The sequence below is a fragment of the Oncorhynchus masou genome, chromosome 1 (assembly GCF_036934945.1).
Source record: "Oncorhynchus masou masou isolate Uvic2021 chromosome 1, UVic_Omas_1.1, whole genome shotgun sequence".
NCBI lineage: Eukaryota > Metazoa > Chordata > Actinopteri > Salmoniformes > Salmonidae > Oncorhynchus > Oncorhynchus masou.
Window position 1 is genome coordinate 21,767,304 of NC_088212.1, and position 20,739 is coordinate 21,788,042.

Below are 20,739 nucleotides of genomic sequence, written 5' to 3' on the forward strand. Positions count from 1 at the left end.
ACATTTTCTCATCTACAGAAATGTAACTTCTGGGAATATGCCTTTACCTTTCTAGTAAATCAAGTGCAAATGAAGGAGATATTGAGGTGTTATTAACGGAGATAGCCATCCAGTGGTGTGTCTGGCTAGATACATCCATAACCTCTCAGGAATGTTAGCTAGTTCTACTGCAACGTTTTCAAGCACTTACACCATTAAATCAATAGTCACAAAATGCTACCCCTTTGGACATGAGTATTGATTATGATTATACAGTATTGGTATTACATTGGCCATTTACTGTTGGACACCCACTTTTGTATTCCTTCAAGAAATTCACGCTTTCGAACTGCCCGTTCAATTTGTTCTTCTCATGATGCCATACATTTAGGCAACGTCATAAGGAAATACTTGAAGCTGTTAACGTCAGCTAACACGTTACAGATATGGCGTTTACATTATATTCCCTTATTCAAGCGGTGATTTTGTGTGTAAATGCTGTCGCCGTATTGCACGAAGAAAGATTTTTAAGTAAAAGTAAGTGGCCGTCTACACATTTGGTCTAACATTACTTTCAACAATGATTTGCTTGCTTGCTTGCTAGCAAGACAGGGAAGCAAGAAAGTAACGTGATTTGGTTGATATGAGTCATTTTAGCATAATTTGGCGTTACCGCTAAATTAGCTAGCTAACTACACCAGTATAATGAGTTGAAAAAGCGTACAGATACGTTGGTCTGCCTCATGGCCAGTGTCATTTTTGTTTTCATTAATGTAATTGTTTTGTTCCTTCTAACTTAGTTGGCTGGGGTGTGGACCAAAGTATTGGGGGATTTGGTGATGAACCGGGCATTAAAGTGCAGCTAATGAACCTTGTCCGCTCTGTGAGAACAGTAATGAGAGGTACGACTGAAAAATCAATACCATTTATAAATATCAAACATCGTTCCGCACGCATTTTTTTTAAAATAGATTGTTCTTGTTTTCTTCAAACAATTTTATGATGTTGACGTAACTGAACTGAGACTGGTTTGTGGCATTTTTCATCACATTTTCTCTCATCTTGCAGTGCCCTTGATTGCTGTCAATTCGGTCTGCATTGTGTTGTTGCTGCTGTTTGGCTGAAGCAAAGACTTGACTGAATCTGGATGTTGAACTAAGAGAAGATATTTTCAGGGCTCAGGGGGATGTCTCCATGATTCCTGAAGGAGAAGCCCTACATGTACAACAAAGAAGATTACACACACACACACATTTGATTTCCTTTTTATTTATTCCCACTTTACATGGTCAGACTGAGTAACAGTTCAGATGCAGGAACAGTCAGTGTTTACTCCTTTACGCCATTCAGTTTCTTTCAAAGACACCGGTTAGTCAATGATGTTTACACAAAGCAGTCCAAAGCATGTTGCTGCTGGATGATTTCTACAATGTCAAAGGATCATTTACTTTGAGCATGCAATTAATTAAACTTTCTTTCTCCTAATATGAAACTGTGATTGTGTCACAGTGCTGATTATGGCATGCATGTTGCTGTTAACATATTGTAATCTTATGTTGCAAAAAGTGTATTTTTCTTCGCACCTTCCTGGACAAAATGTTAAATGTACATAATTTGAACAGACATAAACGCCATAAATCGGGATATATATTTTGTGTCTCATGTAGACAACTTAATTATGTATGACTTTTTTTCTCAGTAACTTTAAATCAATTACTTGAAAAAAATAAAGATGTTTTAAATATCAACACATTTTGAGTTTGTTAACATCAATAACTGATATTACTGAACGACATTACATGTTGACGTTGTATTGTTTTGTCCCATAACGCACTCCGTACTTCCAACACAACTTTCGTTTTGATCATGGTTGAAAGTGTCAAAAGTGCAGATAGGAGACCGAAGTGACTTGATTAGGAATATATTTGTTAAATACAAAATTGTGTGCATGTTGGCGATGTTTTTTAATTGCCGTGTATGAATGGCATGGCAGTGTACTCTCGAACTAGCTGCAAACTTCAGCACAAGGGCAACTCACACTCGTTCTCCCGAGGAGGCCTTCCTATAACAGTATAGTACATATTGGTGACCAAGTACAATATAGTCCGTGGATGCTTCTCATGTAATACTTGAAAATGGAAAATATTATGACCAATGTTTTAGTTGCTGGGCTCCCAGCGTGTGCCATATATTTTCTTTACGCCAACATTTATTGCTCTTATAAACTACTGAAAGCTAATGTCGTGTTTGACAGTCGTCAGAGGATTCCAAGTTTTGCCTACCTTTTTCTCAGATATGTATTCAGTGCTCTTATCAAAAGACAGGGGCATTTGTACTTTTGCGATAGAGATGTCAAAGGTGAAGTTGCCTTCACCATCTTTAACTGCAGGTAAACTGATTGCACTTAACAATGTAGCAGTCCAATTTGTTTTAGTGCTATGGTTTGATTTTATTATAATAATTTCCAACACTGCCTTACAAAGATGGTTGTTTATTTGTTCACATTTGGACCACTTATCTCCTATGTGCTGTACTTTTCTCTCTCTAAGGTTCAACAAGGATCTACTGAGGAGGTTCTGTAGTGCAGCTGGATATGGCTGGGACTACCCAGACATTGAGTTCAGGGATATCCCTCTGTGTTACCCAGACACCCTCTGTCTGCGGATGCTTGACATATTATCTGCTGAGAAGTTCAGATTGAGCCCTCTGGGTAAGTAACACATCTTCTGCCGGCTGGGTATTGCATGTCTTTGAAGGCCATCCAAATGTAAACACTCAAGGTACTCAGTTTTCTTCCTACATTTCTGAAGAATATATTAATTAAATTCAGCCAGATGTGTAGTTCATACAAAATCCCCCCACTTCAATACATTGTTTCCTTAGGTCTAGTCCGAGTACGTCAGAGTTTGAGAACATGGCAGCCAATAGATGAGCTGAAGAAGGGACCCTTCAAGTTGCAGGCCCGTGTGTTAGAGTACAGGGTCGTTGAAGATGGGGTGGAAGTTGACATTTCTTTAACTGCCATTTCACACACTGACCAGCCTGTATGGGAGAGTGTTTTGACAATGCTCTCCCAGGACAGAGGCCGAACACCAAACACACAACCGAAACCTGAGTGGTATGATGGTGAGTAGACCAATACTTCAGTTAATTAATTCTACATTTTGCCACCAGTCAACAAACCTGAGGAAGTTGAATGAAATTGTTCTATTCAAGTTTGAATAGCACAGAACCCACATCATAAACCAATATATTTTCTTACACTTTGACAGGTCACATGGACACATCAGAACCAGATGGCATGAAGGCGGTGGATATCAATGTTCCCTGGACTACAGGACTGAAGTTTGTGTGGGCTTTCTCTGACTACTCTCCACGTTGTCTCCTAACTCTTCCTGCTAAACTCTTGGGCTGCAGATGTACCCCAACTCCTAGTCTATGGATGCTGTCTAAATGCTTGGCTGAAATTGAAAAGCACAAAGGTAAAGTAGCTTTTCTAGTGATTCTACCTCAATACTGAATTATTTATAAGCAAAATGATGGTGGCTCAAATAGTATTTTTTTGTTGTTGCTGTCCATACTTTATTTATCCTCAATCTAGCACCTTGATTGATATTCTCCAAACATCCATTGATTCCACAGGAGTTGATGCCATTAGAGCCCCCATCTCTGTCACCGCCCAGTTCAAGGAACCATTGTTGGTACCAGGAAAAGTGACCATCAAATTTTGTGAGAGTGCAGGAGTACAGTCCAAATGTGTTAGCTTCCAAATGGAGCAATACGAGAGGAAGATACCTCACATCACGGGACAAATCTGCAGGACTACTGTAGAGAATGTGAATTAAAGATGAAAACGGCGCCAATGGCCACACCAGCACCGTTATTGTTTTTGTTGCCGAGATGAGGAGCATCACGTAGCATGGTAAAAAAAAAGCAGTACTCTTCTATGATGTGTTAAATGATGTCAGAGTTGAAAAAACTGTTGTTTGCAGTAACTTCTTTGTTGTAATATCGCAAATGGTTTGGCTGCTTCACCAATAAGGATTCCAGCTTTAAGATGATCAGTTATGATATGACATTGTATAAATATCAGGTAGATGAAAGTCATAATAATAAGGGATGATTGTGGAATGACATCTCATCTTTGCCATTTTGTGGCATCCTAGTCAGTGCGGCATAGGCTTCATGGCCCAGCAGGTGATTTACACAAATGTATCTTCAATCCAAAGTACCCCAATACTGCTACCCTCTAGAGTAGATATTTACATCAAACAAGAACTACAGTCTTAAGGCATTTTCTGTGTCCTCTACAACTAATGTTACTATGTCCACAGAAGCACCATAAGCTACAGTACCAGGTGTATGCTGATGCAGACAAGGTCCCTACAGGGAATGGAGACTTGAATATTTGATCTGTTTGATATTCTTGTTCCCTGCCTTCATGTATATGAAGGTCTTTTCTCTTGTATTACTCATTGTAAAATAGAGGTGTAGGCAGGAAATATGTAGAGGAACATAAACAGTATTGTTCACTGAAATGCTTTGTTGAGATCCATGAATTAAACTATACCTTAAGTTTAATGTCAGTATTTACATATTTCTGCCAAACTTCAAAGAGTGGTGATTAGATTCTGCCTAGGAGTAAAATGTTAAATAAATATTACTAAAATGAATTGTAGTTTCAGTTCATGTGGTGAAAAAATTATCTTTATTGTGAGTGGATTAGGTGAAGTAATATTATTATATTGTTTGCATGCCCATAGAGATGTATGTAATTCTGCAGTTGTACAGTTGGAAATTCAATTTTATGTAACCTAAAATCATGTGATCAGAAGCCCGGATCTCTCCGGCCTTACTGTATACGGTGGTTGTGTAATCATAAGAGCATCCCGTCACTGCCTCTCATTGCACAGAGAGTATATGTGTTTTTTTCCAGTGTTTGAGGGAAGGAGAGGGGATGAGGTTGTGAAGAAAAGCATCCGTTAGTAGACCTTCATATCACCGAATAACTGAACAGCACCTGCCAATATTTAGTCTGACTGCCCACTGATGAAATCCTGCCAATACGTCCCACGTGACGTGATTTACATTACTGTAACCCCCTAACATTTTGAAGAAGGAAGACTGCACAACAGAGGACTACACAACTTTTGGTAAAACATTTTTGTTTTATTAAGTTTGCCTGCAGCTCTTGCACATGCTGGAAACATTGCTCTGTGATTGTTGTTGAATATGACCGAGGATCAGAAAATCAAACATTACTTTATGGTAGTGAACCTAAAGGCATGTTTCATCTTACATCTTAGTATGCTGTGTAGCAAAGCTTTGAATGAATCATACTTATATTTTTTTGTTGCAATGATATCACACATAATTTTCTTGTTCCTCACTCAGTGACCACAAAGCAGCATTTACACCTCTCATCCATCATCGTGCAGAGACAGATGAATGGATTCTTGAACTATTCAAGGACATATGAACATGACTATCCAGTATTTTAAAGGTACAGTGTATTCAGACACCTTGACTTTTTCAACATTTTGTTACTTTACAGCATTATTCTAAAATTGATTAAATTGTTTTTTTCCCCTCATCAGAGCAAAAACAATTTGAGAAATGTTTGCAAATGTATACAAAAATTAAACTGAAATATCACATTTACATAAGTATTCAGACCATTTACTCAGTACTTTGTTGAAGAACCTTTGGCAGCGATTACAGCCTTGAGTCTTGGGTATAACGCTACAAGCTTGGCACACCTGTATTTGGGGTGTTTCTCCCATTCTTCTCTGCAGATCCTCTCAAGCTCTGTCAGGTTGGATGGGGAGTGTCGCTGCACGGCCACTCAAGGACATTCGGAGACTTGTCCCGAAGCCACTCCTGTATTGTCTAGGCTGTGTGCTTAGGGTCGTTGTCCTGTTAGAAGGTGAACCTTGGCCCCAGTCTGAGGTCCTGAGCGCTCTGGAATATGGTTTTCATCAAGGATCTCTGTACTTTACTCTGTTCATTTTTCCCTCAATCCTGACTAGTCTCCCAGTTCCTGCCACTGAAAAACATTGCCACACCATGATGCATCCACCACCATGCTTCACCATGGGGATGGTGCTAGGTTTCCTCCAGATGTGACGCTTGGCATTCAGGCTAAATAGTTCAATCTTTGTTTCATATGGTCTGAGAGTCTTTAGGTGCTTTATAGCAAACTCCAAGCAAACTGTCGTACCTTTTTAAAATATATATTTTTTAACCTTTATTTAACTAGGCAAGTCCATTAAGAACAAATTCTTATTTACCATTACGCCCTACCAAAAGGCCTCCTGCGGAGATGAGGGCTGGAATTCAAAATATACAAATATAGAACAAAACACATATCACGACAAGAGACACAATATAAAGAGAGGCCTAAGACAACAACATAGCATGGCAGCAACACATGACAGCACAGCATAGTATCAACACAACATGGTAGCAACACAACATGGCAGCAGCACAAAACATGGTACAAACATTATTGGACACAGACAACAGCACAAAGGCAAGAAGGTAGAGACGACAATACATCGGGCGAAGAACCACAACTGTCAGTAAGAGTGTCCATGACAGTCTTTGCATGAAGATAACTGTCCAGTTTGAGTGTTTTTTGCAGCTCGTTCCAGTCTCTAGCTCCAGCGAACTGAAAAGAGAAGCTACCAAGCGATATGTGTGCTTTGGGGACCTTTAACAGAATGTGACTGGTGGAATGGGTGTTGTATGTGGAGGATGAGGGCTGCAGTAGATATCTCAGATGAGGGGAGTGAAGCCTAAGAGATTTTTATAAATACGCATCAACCAGTGGGTCTTGCGACAGGTATACAGAGATGACCAGTTACACAGGAGTGCAGTGATGTGTCCTATAAGGAGCATTGGTGGCAAATCTGATGGCCGAATGGTAAAGAACATTAAACAGCATGATCATTACATAAGTGAAACCTTGCGCTGGGGACAATAAAAGGCCACTCTAAAATGTGAAGTTTTGTCACACAACACAATGCCACAGATGTCACTCCTACTAAAAAATGCTCACTATGTATGCGTGTCTGTGTGTGCTTGCGTGCCTGTGTGAGGGCGAATGCGTGCATGTGGCAAGGTTGTGTCTTATGGAGCTGATCATTTTAGTGACTGTCCCCCTGTTACTCACTTAAAGGGAGAATCTCCACGCTGTCCTCTCCTGAAAGGGTTCAGAGCCTATGGGAATTCCAGTTATTTTGAAAGAACTCACTTAATTTATTTATCTTAAAAGGCCAATACTAAATGGAAACATGTTCCCTCTTTGTACCACTGAGTTTGTCATAATGAGTACTATTTCACAGACTCCTGAATGGACTGTTTTGTTTTGTACAGTATTATGTACTAAACTAATCTGAAGGTTTTAACCAGTACAGACAATTGTTTTAAATCTTTAAATTACAAATCAGAAATTGAGTAATTGAGTTTTATTGTCTTTCTCATAATTACTAAGCATGGTCTCTGAGGACAACTATCACAACGTAAAAGCTGGTAAGCCTGTAGCTCTTTTAGCTCAAGTCATATAGAGATGTCTCAGTGATGTTATGACAAAGTGTGGTGCTGATAATTTCCTTTGCTATTTCAGTGCAGCACACCTCAGAGATGTGCATGAAGAAAAATGAAAAGTAAGACCAGCGCTATCCACCTCTCCTCTCCAGTGGCGGAGGGCCAGAGGAAGCTTGATGGAAGCAGCTTGACAGTTTACAATGAGGGCTAGAAGGTGAAGGTGGTGTATGAGGTCGACCCTGGTGATGTCTACACCATGGAGAATGGTGCCCACTCCCAGAGACAAGGTCTGTGCAAGGTCACCAGCAGAGATGGTGGAGGAAACGTGCCCTCTCATCGGGTGTAGTCACCAATGGCAGGAGACAGAAAGACCTACAGGACCAGAAAGCTGGAAATAACATTAACTCCATGTTGATGTGTCATGCCTCCATTAGCCAGCCCTGCTCTGGGCCTGAGGACAACTCAACAGAGGCACACAAGACTTTAACAGTGACTTCAACTACGACTTTTGTGGATGCACACAACATCGATGAGTCGTCAGAGACGCACATCCTTTTGGGTGTAATGGAGGTACACATTAAGGAGTTTGTCCTCATTGATGATGACAGTGGCATGTCCCTAAGAGAGAAGACTGTCACTGACATGTCCATCATGGATGTTAACGCTGCAGACCTGGTCTGTGGCAGACTACCGTCCATCACTACTGACACGTCCTCTGAGTGTAAAGAGGAGAGTCTGGCCCCGGAACCTCCACCCCTTGCACAGACACTGACACTAAAAAGCAGTCCTGCTGCTTCTTTTCCATTCAATGATCATTCTATCTGTTCCTTTTTATGACCATTTCATCAATTCACACTGTAACAGACACAGAGCACAAACTGTAGTTATTTTTAGTTTTTGTAATTTTGTGTTACCATCGGGGGGGACTTTTTGACCTTCCTGAATCAATCACTATTGCCTTCAAAAGCTGCCCACTATTCTGCACAAAATAAGTGTATTGGTTTTAAATTATGGTTATTTGTCATGTTGTCATGTCTCACTTACAGTATGTGTCACTGCACAGTCTTTGTATCGATTTTGCATTCTTTATAGTGTTGGGTAATATAGTAGTAAAGTTGCATAGTAAATAATCAGCATTTCTCACAGTAACTTTGAATACTTTGAATGCTTCTTGAATCGAACACTGTTATCTGAATGATATGTTTTCTGCACAGAAAGGACTTGAGTGATCAGGTGTTGATATTCGTGTTCTATTCATGTTCCATTCGTGTTCTACTTTCTCTTCTTCACTTCAGATAAACTTTTCTTACTTGAATTGTATGTACAAATCTTTGTCCTTTGTTTATCGTTACAATAAATAAACTTCACATTTTTAGAATTTCTAAATATTATTTTCAAATGTTAAGTAATCAGAAATCTGAAAAGTAATCAGAAATATAGCTGCGAGCAGCAATAAACGGGGTTTACAGGATGACAAAGGACGCAAGATCAGTTGGATAACAAAGCAAGTACTCTATCATGTAGGATCTATCTACCTTTTTATGTCGAATTAGTGATAGCATTACCATGTTTATCTCTCAGTACCACAAGGATGTGAAGTTTAGTATTGTGCTCTAGGTTGGTTATCTTTGAATGCAACAAGTAATCATTATTAAAATCATTACTTAATGTATATATTTATATATACATTGACTGGGCAAACAGCAGGAATTATGGTTTCTCTTTTTCTCAAATAAGACATCTGTAGGCATTTCTCTAATTACATTAAGAAATGTACTATGGGCCTAAATTTGGAGTTGCTATATGGACTTATGGTTCATGATACGTTTTTTAAATGTTTTCTGAAAATTCCAAAATGGAGGAAAATCTATCCAGACCTTATGGGTCCTTGATGCAAATTTCTTCAGTATGGGTAAAGACAACTACATTCAACGTTTCATGTCTCTTGGTCAATCAGGATGGCGGATATGAGGTTTTAAGTGAGACTTTATAACAGCGCTGCCTATAGGCCAACCAGTGACATTATTTTTTACCAAGTTAATCATGGCCAGTGGTTTCTGTTTGCCAAGTTAGAAAAACATTACCAATCTATCCTTGAGTTATTTGACTATGAGCAGAATACAGAGATTAACAATAGGTTTCACAGCTTCATTGTGAACCAATAAATAGAGACCTATGCCTGCTCTAGACATTCTATGTCTATCTAGTTACAATGTTGTGTTACCGTATGTTGCATTCCTCATATGTGCTGCTGGTGGAGAGACCCTAGTGTAGCGTGTTACAGAGGGTCTGGTGGTTTTGAGGGACAGGCCTGTGCTTAATCAGGCCTCTCCAGCAGGCGCAGTGTGAGGTGTGGGCTCACTGGAGGAGTGATAGAGGGAGACCCCACTGAGTCCTGGTGGGCTGGGCGATAGCAGCATGATGGATTTATCTTCCCCTTCCACACTATACTAGATTAACTCGCTACCCAAGAACCAACTGGAAACAGCTCAATGGTGGATGGCTGTTCTCACTGTGTTGACACTATTGGTGCAGTGATGAGCCAGTTTTATTCAATTTCACACCTTTTTTGTGCATTTTCATGGACAGGGTTTTCCTTTAATTCATGTGACATAGCACCTAGCGTGGATTGTAGTTATGATGGGTCTCACAAACACTGGATAAAGTTGATTCAAGAAAAGGTAGGATGTTTAAACAACTAGGTTGGCCTAGTTAATTTACTTTAATAAATTGAATATCACCAATTGTTAATGTCACTCTTATATCCATGGTTATCATCTAGAGTCTGTTAATTTACCTAGTTTTTACTTTTTTAGTTCATAATGTTATGTTCATTATCAACCCCAGGCAGGTTTGCTGAGCCAAATATAGCTCTTATCAGCATACACAGCATGACCGTGCAATTTGAAAATGAGTTTCAGATGTCTCCCAAAGCGTAGAGTACATTATCACACATGTGAAGTATAACTGAATGTGTCAAAATGCTGATGATGACAGACATGTCCCCAAACCACTAGTGCCAACATCACCATTGAGAAGAGAGAGCGGCGGTTGGATTTCATTGTGACCTCAGCTAACTCTTATACCCTTCTTTCCATCCTGGTTATCAAATCCGCTCAGCACCATGAGTTCTGCAAGACGGAAATAAATAAAGATGTGTTTACAAAGGATGCGTCTTTGCAATATCTAAGAGAGGGAAATGGACATACTTTGAGAGGATGTATTGGAGAACAGCACTTGTGATCTTGGCCTTTCTTACTCATGCCATTACAGGTGAGTGGATCAAAACAAATCAATCACATTGGTAATATTAATATTAAATTAATATTGACAGAACCTTTGTAAATCATAATGGTGAAGCTCTTACATAGAGCATCTATTTCAATAAATAACAGTTATAGGTGACGGTTTCATCAAACAAAGATTTCTCTTAGTAGTGTATATTTTCTTTATCTTAGAAATGCGAGTGACTGGTCAAACGTTGGATGTGTGTGCCACCTGTCACCCTAACGCCACCTGTGAGGAGAAGGTGGATGGTACCGGCAAAGCCTGTAACTGCATGTATGGCTTTGTTGGTAATGGAAGAACTTACTGTCAAGGTGTGTATCTCCAGGTATAAACTCAAGATGAAGGAATTACTTATCTTTTATCTAATGTGTATCAGTTGTATTCATATTATACTCGTATTTATTAATTATTTTATTATTTTACCACTATTCTTCTCTCTTACAGACAAAAATGAATGTCAGATAGGAGCCAATAAGATCTGTGGGCAGCATACTGCCTGCCATAACACCTATGGAAGCTTCTACTGCACCTGCCTGGCAGGATACAGCCCTTCCAACAACATGGCCATCTTCATCCCCAATGATGGAACCCGCTGTCAGGGTAAGTTATAGCGATTACTGATGCTGAGTACATCAGCAGCTTTGTAACATTATGAAAAGAAGGGCGACATAAAAATCATTGCCACTTTGGCAAATATGATATATGATTGTGAGTCTTCTTAAGCTTTATGGACATTAACTTTATGCTAATTTAGAATGAGTGAATGTGCTATAGTCACACACATATTGGTGCCTAATAACTGGGTACATTACCCAACCACATTAACTAATAATACTAACACAACATTCGTGTTGGTTCTATCTAGACATTAATGAGTGTAGAGTCCAAGGGATCTGTGGTGAGGGGGGTAAGTGCACAAACATGCAGGGGTATTTTAACTGCCTCTGCCAAGTGGGATACCAGGTTCACAATGGAGCAGAGCCATTCCACCCACACCAGGACAAGGCCTTGTGCAAAGGTAAATAACACCAACCACTTGGGCTCAGTATTGTAAGACTTTTCAGTTAAATTATAGGTACAATTCTAAGATAATGGATTATAATCAGAGAGCTGTATGCTTCAAAAATGTATGTTTCAGAATCTCTTTGCCTGCTGCCTTATACTATACTGTAGCCACTGCAATAATTTAATGATTTATAGAAAATTTGCAAAATGACAGTAGTGTTATCAAAAACAATGGTATCTGTAGTGTTGTCCTTTTGTCCATGTGTAGCCATTGATTGTGGGCAGCCTCCCTCGGCTCTGAATGCAGTCCAGCTGTCAGCCACAGGATCACATTACGGCAGCGTCGCTACATTTGGCTGCTCTGAGGGATTCTTCTGGAAAAGTGGGGAGAACTCCTCCGTTTGTGGGGCAGAAAGTGTGTGGAAGGGCCCAAGTCTTGTTTGTGAAGGTAAAACTAATTACATTTTCCCTCCTAGTATTGTTTCATTTAGAGTTTTGCATTCATTCATGTATTTAACATGTGGATGGATGAGTGTTTTGTTTGTAGAAAAAAATGTTATCATGTACTGCGTCTAGGAATGGTCACTGGTCAATGTCATTGCTTTGCTTTGCCTAACAGAGGTTGACTGTGGCTTGCCCCCTGCCCTCCCTCACTCAGTAATGTTGTGGGATCAGAGCACCAGGATAGGCTCTGAGGTGGTTTATCAGTGTAACTCTGGATATTACAATGTGGGAGAGGGAAATGTATCAGTATGCACTGCCAATGGACAGTGGGACAAGTCAGCTTTGCTATGTGCAGGTAAAATAAATCTTCTCTCTCAGCATTACCATCTGGAATCACTACCTTACATCCATAACTAACTCAGAACTTAATTAACCAAGTGCTTTAACAAATACCTCCTAGGCCATGTTGACCATACCATGAATTATGTTGTGTGTCCAAAATATCAGACATGAATGTTTGCCTGATGGAAATTGCACACTGTTGTAATGCTTTCTCTTTATAGAGATAATGTGTGGTGATCCCCCTATACTGCCCCACACTGGGCAGGTGTGGAATGGCAGCACAAACCCTGGCAGCACTGTGCTGTTTTACTGTAAAGGAGGGTTTTATAGAGAGGGAGGGGGGAATATTTCCCAATGCACTAGAGATGGTTACTGGACAAAGGCAACATTGTCATGTAAAGGTAACAGTTTTGCCACGTAATATTTTCTTACATATTTTCTTGAGAAACCTCTTTTGAGATTTTCTGTAATCTATATGTCATGTAGGAATCGTATCAGAGAGGCCAAATCTACTACCTATACAAATATCCTGGTGAATAATCTGTTATCTCAACCATTCTCTCATTCTCTGTGTAGAGGTTGACTGTAGTTCTCCCCCTGCCCTCCCTCACTCAGTAATGTTGTGGGATCAGAGCACCAGGATAGGCTCTGAGGTGGTTTATCAGTGTAACTCTGGATATTACAATGTGGGAGAGGGAAATGTATCAGTATGCACTGCCAATGGACAGTGGGACCAGACATCTTTTATATGTGAAGGTAAAATAAATCTTCCCTCACTACATTACCACCTGCAAGCAATACCTTACAAGTTATCCATAACTAACCCATAACTGAATTACCCAAGTGCTTTAACAAATACCCCAGAGGTCATGTTGACCATACCATGGAACAATATTGTGTGTGCAAAATGTAAGATATTAATGTCTGCTTGATGGAAATGTGCAGAAATTGCACACTGTTGTAATGCTTTCTCTTTGTAGAGATAACGTGTGGTGATCCCCCTATGCTGCCCCACACTGGACAGGTGTGGAATGGCAGCACAAACCCTGGCAGCACTGTGCTGTTTTACTGTAAAGAGGGATTTCATAGAGAGGGAGGAGGTAATATTTCCTACTGTACAGAAAATGGTTTCTGGACAAAGGCAACATTATCATGCAAAGGTAAATGAACATTTCTTACGTACACTGACAGAGATGAAATGATGAGAAATACATGGTTTTTATCCCCCTGATACAGTAGTAGAAACAAAGCATTATTGATAAATAGCTACATGTCTTCATAAGATAAGACCTGTGGTTGAAATGAAAGTGTTGAAAGTCAAATCAAAATGTTCCTTATGCTTTACATCCAGGATACACATAATCAATTCCATACTGCTTTCCCCCTTAGAAATAATGTGTGGCGGTCCCCCTATACTGCCCCACACTGGACAGGTGTGGAATGGCAGCACAAACCCTGGCAGCACTGTGCTGTTTTACTGTAAAGAGGGATTTCATAGAGAGAGAGGAGGGGATATTTCCCAATGCACTAAAGACGGTAACTGGACAAAGGCAACATTGTCATGTAAAGGTAATGTATATGACTTTGTCACATGTTCTCTAGTTAAACCTCCTTTGAGATTTTGTGTAATGTATGTATGAATCATATCAGTGAGGCCAAATCTCCTTCCTATACAAATATCCTGGTGAACAATCTGTTATCTCAGCCATTCTCTCATTCTCTCTAGAGGTTGACTGTGGTTCTCCCCCTGCCCTCCCTCCCTCTGTAATGTTGTGAGATCAGAGCACCTGGATAATTATTATTATTATTATTATTAAATTATTTATAGAACATTTGCAGAATGACAGTAGTGTTATGAAAAACAATGGTATCTGTAGTGTTGTCCTTTTGTCCATGTGTAGCCATTGATTGTGGGCAGCCTCCCTCGGCTCTGAATGCAGTCCAGCTGTCAGCCACAGGATCACATTACGGCAGCGTCGCTACATTTGGCTGCTCTGAGGGATTCTTCTGGAAAAGTGGGGAGAACTCCTCCGTTTGTGGGGCAGAAAGTGTGTGGAAGGGCCCAAGTCTTGTTTGTGAAGGTAAAACTAATTACATTTTCCCTCCTAGCATTGTTTCATTTAGATTTTTGCATTCATTCATGTATTTAACATGTGGATGGATGAGTATTTTGTTTGTAGAGAAAAATGTTATCATGTACTGCGTCTAGGAATGGTCACTGGTCAATGTCATTGCTTTGCTTTGCCTAACAGAGGTTGACTGTGGCTTGCCCCCTGCCCTCCCTCACTCAGTAATGTTGTGGGATCAGAGCACCAGGATAGGCTCTGAGGTGGTTTATCAGTGTAACTCTGGATATTACAATGTGGGAGAGGGAAATGTATCAATATGCACTGCCAATGGACAGTGGGACCAGACATCTTTTCTATGTGAAGGTATTATATTAGTCATTTCTGTGTGGTCATGACACATTAATAACAATTACATATGATACCAACTCTTATATAACCATTATCCCCTTTTCATATTATAGAGATTGACTGTGGGGAGCCAGTATTTATATCCCATGCTAAGATGCTATGGGACCGGACATCGTTGATTGGTAGTGTGGTTTATTACCAATGTGTTGAAGGATATTACTCTACGAGTGGGAAATGTTATACTGAGTGTGGAGAGAATGGACTTTGGGAGGATATAGAAATTCAATGTGAAGGTGCATTTCTATTACCAGCAATATAATGAAGGTCTTTCAAAGACATATGTTTTCATTTATATTCAAATGCACATTTGCTTTGTTATTGTACTGTATGAGTCATTTTGCTTGAATAACTTAAACATGTACAGTAATGTTTTTGTCTCTTTATGTTTAACCAAACAAACCTCAACTGATTTCTGTGAACAGAGTTAAACTGTGGGGCTCCACTAACCCTTCCCCATACTAACACGCTGTGGGACAACACAACTGTCCTGGGCAGTGTGATTGAGTATGTATGTAAGGATGGATTTTACCAAGAGGGAGGAAATAGTCTCTCAACATGTATATCATCAGGACAGTGGGGAATTGTTTCAATAATATGCAAAGGTACGGTAATAGTATCTCACTCTGAAGCCAACCCTATTCTGCTGCGTGATCAATTGTCTGTGCGGGCACACTGTATCAGTTACTGCCGTGAACTCATTATCTTGTGTCAAAGTGCTCACATTCAAATTGATGTTGTATGTCTATCATGAATGCGCCCACCTATCTAGTAATGTGCTTTCAGCACTTACTATTCTGTACCAGAAGGGGGTAATGTTGTATTGGGTAATGGGTTGTAAAATTCATGTTTAATCATGATCATGAGTATGATGCAACAAAATAATCAAGACAAGTATTTGTGTATACTGTGCAGTGTAATCTAATATTTTATGGTAATCCTCACATAATTCAATTGATCCACCTTGTTTTGACAGCTACATGTGGACCGGCCCCTGCTCTGGCCAACACGGAGGTGGTGCTGCAGAACACAAGTGTTGTGGTCCATCGTTGTCTGAAAGGATTCCACAGCTGGAGAGGAAGAAACACCTCTGTTTGTGACATCACTGGGAAGTGGCAAGCTGCCACAATGCGATGCAGAGGTATGCATTCATAAATCTGTGAACTATAGTTCATTTCAAAAACCTTTTAGTATGTGGAAGGAATTAGTGTAGATTTTTTTCATTTCACTCTTTTTTTAACACATTGTTTCTCATCCCTTTTGACTACCAGAAATCAAGCCTGCCATCAGCGACTTGGTTGTCTTTAATGAAAAATGTTTGCGTTGGAAAGCAGACAAGTATGAAGAAGACACAGAGAATTACAGAGTAAGTTTACCTTAATAACAAGGAACTTAAAATATGATAATATTATTGATTATGAAAAGTGCTCTCTGAACTTCCTACACCTTGACCATCATTATTTGATCTGTCTATCTGTATGTAACAGGTAGTATTTGTGGGATTCAGGGCCTATCAAAGGTCATTCCATGACAAGAGGAAGAAGCTCCTCAGCTCCACTTCAGACCACCCTGAGATCTGCCTGAACCTGCTGCCTGTTACCAACTACACCATCAGCATCACTGCACTGTCTGCCAGGTTCACCTCCACACTCACAACAAACACCAGCCTACAAGGTACACTACAAACACCCTTGACTAACAATGATAATTTGATTAATAAATATTTGAAAATATTATGAGAAACATGGAGGAGAATATTGACTTTGACTTGGATATGAAACCCAATGTTATTAAATGTGTCAATACCTTCTAATCTTATAGTGCCTCAAGCCCCAGAGATTTTATACAGAGAAATTGAGGCTCCATTGCCCACTTTGTGGCTACGCAGATCAGCTAACACTCTGGACCCAATTAGGTAATTCATAATTTTACCTCCAACGCTCTCCCGTACTAAAAGCTGATTTTGTATCTTAAAATTTGCCCACTGAGGTCTGGCTATTACGACACAAACCCATTTCTCTTTTGTTCCTGGGTTTACAGTTTCTACCAGGTGTTTGTGTTGCCACTGGAGGGGACTCTTGTGTTTGACTGCAGCTCTCTTAACACCCCAGACTTCTCCAGTGAGAGGAAGCCCCATGGACAGTACATCACTGCCCAGCTCCATCTGAGGGATATAGGGAAAGAGATTAACCTGACTTTGGGCGATGGACACTACTATGGAGGGTTCTACAATGCTCCTTTACAGAACGGCAGAGACTATTACATCATATTACGAGCTGTCAGTCAATGGGGAGGGGTAAGACTAACTGCTGTGCATTGGAAATAAATTATATGTGGAGTTTATTCATATAAAAGGAAGGACAGTTTTGAAGGTCATCTTTAACGAATTATTATTGATCATGCTTGTTGATCTTATAGAACTCGTGCATTAATATTTAGTCATTCTGTTTGTGCCATTTGAACTATTTTCTAGGCTTTCAAGACCTCTTGTGTTATTTGGGCAAAAGTGAGAGGTAAGGATTCCTTTTCTCATATTTAGCCCACTGTTTTGGTTTAATCAGATTGTTGTATTGATGTTGCTTTCTCTCGTTTGGCAGATATATCCTACATAATGAAGGTTTCATCGCTTTTTGCTGGGGGATCAATTGGAGTCTTTGCTTTGGCCATTTTTCTGGGACACTGTTATACCTGGTAAGATCTATCCTATCCTAGTGTGTATGCCTACACATGACATTTATGATACAGTTGAAGTCGGAAGATTACATACACCTTAGCCAAATACATTTAAACTCAGATTTTCACAATTCCTGACATTTAATCCTAGTAAAAATTCACTGATTTAGGTCAGGCAGAATCACCACTTTATTTTAAGAATGTGAAATGTCAGAATAATAGCAGAGAGAATGATTTATTTAAGCTTTTATTTCTTTCATCACATTCCCAGTGGGTCAGAAGTTTACATACACTCAATTAGTATTTGGTAGCATTGCCTTTAAATTGTTTAACTTGGATCAAACGTTTCAGGTAGCCTTCCACAAGCTTCCCACAATAAGTTGGGTGAATTTTGGCCCATTCCTCCTGACAGAGCTGGGGTAACGGAGTCAGGTTTGAAGGTCTCCTTGCTCGCACACGCTTTTTCAGTTTTTCCCACAAATTTTCGATAGGATTGAGGTCAGGGCTTTGTGATGGCCATTCCAATACCTTGACTTTGTTGTCCTTAATCCATTTTGCCACAACTTTGGAAGTATGCTTGTCCATTTGGAAGACTCATTTGTGACCAAGCTTTAACTTCCTGAATGATGTCTTGAGATGTTGCTTCAAAATATCCACATACTTTTCCTGCCTCATGATGCCATCTATTTTATGAAGTGCACCAGTCCCTCCTGCAGCAAAGCAAGCCCACAACATGATGCTGCAACCCCCTTGCTTCACGGTTGGGATGGTGTTCTTCAGCTTGCAAGCCTCCCCCTTTTTCCTTCAAACATAACGATGGTCATTATGGTCAAACAGTTCTATTTTTGTTTCATCAGACCAGAGGACATTTCTCCAAAAAGTACAATATTTGTCCCCATGTGCAGTTGCAAACCATAGTCTGGCTTTTTATGGCGGTATTGGAGCAGTGGCTTCTTCCTTGCTGAGCGGCCTTTCAGGTTATGTGGATATAGGACTCGTTTTACTGTGGATATAGATACTTTTGTACCTGTTTTCTCCAGTATCTTCACGGTCTTTTTCTGTTCTGGGATTGATTTGAACTTTTCGCATCAAAATACGTTCATCTCTAGGATTCAGAACGCGTCTCCTTCCTGAGCGGTATGACGGCTGCGTGGTCCCCTGGTGTTTATATTTGACTTGCTTGCTACTGTTTGTACAGATGAATGTGGTACCTTCAGGCATTTGGAAATTGCTCCCAAAAGATGGAGGTCTACAATTTATTTCTGAGGTCTTGGCTGATTTATTTTGATTTTCCCATGATGTCAAGCAAAGAGACACTGAGTTTGAAGGGAGGCCTTGAAATACATCCACAGGTACACCTACAATTCACTCAAATTATGTCAATTAGCCTATCAGAAGCTTCTAAAGCCATGACATAATTTTCTGGCATTTTCCAAGCTGTTTAAAGGCACAGTCAACTTAGTGTATGTAAACTTCTGACCCACTGGAATTGTGATACAGTGAATTATTAGTGAAATAATCTTTCTGTAAACAATTGTTGGAAAAATGACTTGTGTCATGCACAAAGTAGATGTCCTAACCGACTTGCCAAAACTATCATTTGTTAACAAGAAATTTGTGGAGTGGTTGAAAACCGAGTTTTAATGACTCCAACCTAAGTGTATGTAAACTTCCGACTTCAACTGTATGTGGAATTCATTTTCAGTATACTGATAAAATCTGACTTAATACATAGCCTACTTAACTTTCTGTATCCCCTTTTCAGGTTTTGTAAGAAGACATGACAGTCATCCTGAGGACTGACTTTTTAAGTTGGGTCACACTTGGTTTATATTAGCATAACGTTCAACGACATTTACCTGTAATATTGTAACTGTGTAAAAATGTGTTTTGTATTGTAGTTGTTTTCTGTACTAAAATAAAGGTAAAAAAAATGTTTTGTCATTGTTTATAGAGTTTTATTATCATAAATAATATGTTCTTAAAATACATAGAAACACATGCAATACAATGCATTTAAACTTTTTACTCTGTTGGTTTGCTACATTTTGAATTACAAGTTTCGAAAAAGGCAACAGTAAACACCCCCCCACTATAGCGCTCCCCTTGGGCATATCAGTGTAATTTTGTAAATGCCGGATCAATCACCCAGGTTTCGTCAAAATCGGGCTTGTGGTGTCTGAGATACCGTGTGACTAAAGTACAAACGGAAGGAAAGAGACAGATCCATACTTCCCTCTCTGAATTCATCGCGGGGGACAATTACAGACATCACCAGACCCAGTCAAAGGGATGACTAACTCTGGAGATCCTTTTGGCCCCTTAGGTAGATCTGGGTTTTGTTTTTTTGCACCTTGTAGAATGATCTCCAGAACTCTCTAAGGCTGGATGTTTTGGTGCCGCAGTTCAGATGGCTGGTTGATTACTTTTTTACTGAGGAGGAATGTGTTGTTTTTCATGAGCATGTTTTGTAAGTCACTTTTCTTAAATTGCTTGTAAATATTGTATGTTTTTGTGTTGGATTTGTAAATTGTATTGTGAATGTTCTATGATTTCTATGAAAGAGAGGCCTTGGTCTCAATGTGATTCCTTGTTTAAATACATTTTAAAAAGGCAACAGTAAACATGTAGTCATCCACAAATGATGCAGCACCCCGCTTGGGCCAGTCAGTGTAATTTTGCTAATGCCGGATCTCTGTGGCAAGACGCATCATTCACCCAAGTTTCATCAAAATCAGGCCAGTCGTGTCTGAGATATCGCATAGGTTAGCTAGACTCATATCCTTGAGGATGTCTGCCAAATTTCAGCACACTGAGTCAAACAGATCAAGAGATTTAGATATGTGCCCATTATAGTGCTACCATGTGATCAATGTGAATGTTCTTGCATATGGTGAGTCTTGACAGTGTTTGCAACGTGTGTACCAAATTGTGTGACAATATGAATATCCTTGACTTATTTATATGCGTTTATGTGCCAGACCAC

The 20,739-nt window shown here is 39.7% G+C and overlaps 3 protein-coding genes across 9 annotated transcripts; all 3 read left to right on the forward strand.

The window, feature by feature from the left end:
- Window positions 1-366: 366 nt before the first annotated feature.
- On the forward strand, window positions 367-1,727 carry LOC135533888 (immediate early response 3-interacting protein 1). Its single transcript, XM_064961118.1, has 3 exons — window positions 367-516; window positions 780-881; window positions 1,048-1,727. The coding sequence occupies exons 1-3, from the start codon at window positions 426-428 to the stop codon at window positions 1,101-1,103; spliced, it is 249 nt and encodes an 82-aa protein (XP_064817190.1). The 5' UTR covers window positions 367-425; the 3' UTR covers window positions 1,104-1,727.
- Window positions 1,728-1,825: 98 nt separating this feature from the next.
- Window positions 1,826-4,652, forward strand: si:ch211-12e13.1 (uncharacterized). Its single transcript, XM_064961041.1, has 5 exons — window positions 1,826-2,368; window positions 2,529-2,689; window positions 2,863-3,105; window positions 3,252-3,461; window positions 3,622-4,652. The coding sequence occupies exons 1-5, from the start codon at window positions 2,115-2,117 to the stop codon at window positions 3,822-3,824; spliced, it is 1,071 nt and encodes a 356-aa protein (XP_064817113.1). The 5' UTR covers window positions 1,826-2,114; the 3' UTR covers window positions 3,825-4,652.
- A 5,329-nt stretch (window positions 4,653-9,981) lies between these two features.
- On the forward strand, window positions 9,982-19,692 carry susd1 (sushi domain containing 1). Of its 7 annotated transcripts, XM_064961184.1 has the most exons (23): window positions 9,982-10,208; window positions 10,648-10,800; window positions 10,986-11,126; window positions 11,260-11,415; window positions 11,681-11,833; window positions 12,089-12,268; window positions 12,440-12,619; window positions 12,828-13,007; window positions 13,183-13,362; window positions 13,587-13,766; window positions 13,996-14,175; window positions 14,508-14,687; window positions 14,859-15,038; window positions 15,137-15,316; window positions 15,506-15,685; window positions 16,057-16,221; window positions 16,352-16,446; window positions 16,568-16,754; window positions 16,902-16,995; window positions 17,121-17,376; window positions 17,554-17,593; window positions 17,678-17,771; window positions 19,519-19,692. In XM_064961184.1, the coding sequence occupies exons 2-23, from the start codon at window positions 10,746-10,748 to the stop codon at window positions 19,535-19,537; spliced, it is 3,255 nt and encodes a 1,084-aa protein (XP_064817256.1). In that variant the 5' UTR covers window positions 9,982-10,208; window positions 10,648-10,745; the 3' UTR covers window positions 19,538-19,692. The 7 variants fall into 7 exon arrangements, 6 of the variants coding, with proteins under 6 accessions (XP_064817256.1, XP_064817419.1, XP_064817330.1 ...); XR_010454634.1 differs by lacking the exons at window positions 9,982-10,208; window positions 17,554-17,593 and having other exon boundaries at window positions 10,488-10,800; XM_064961258.1 differs by lacking the exons at window positions 9,982-10,208; window positions 11,681-11,833 and having other exon boundaries at window positions 10,489-10,800.
- Window positions 19,693-20,739: the final 1,047 nt, after the last annotated feature.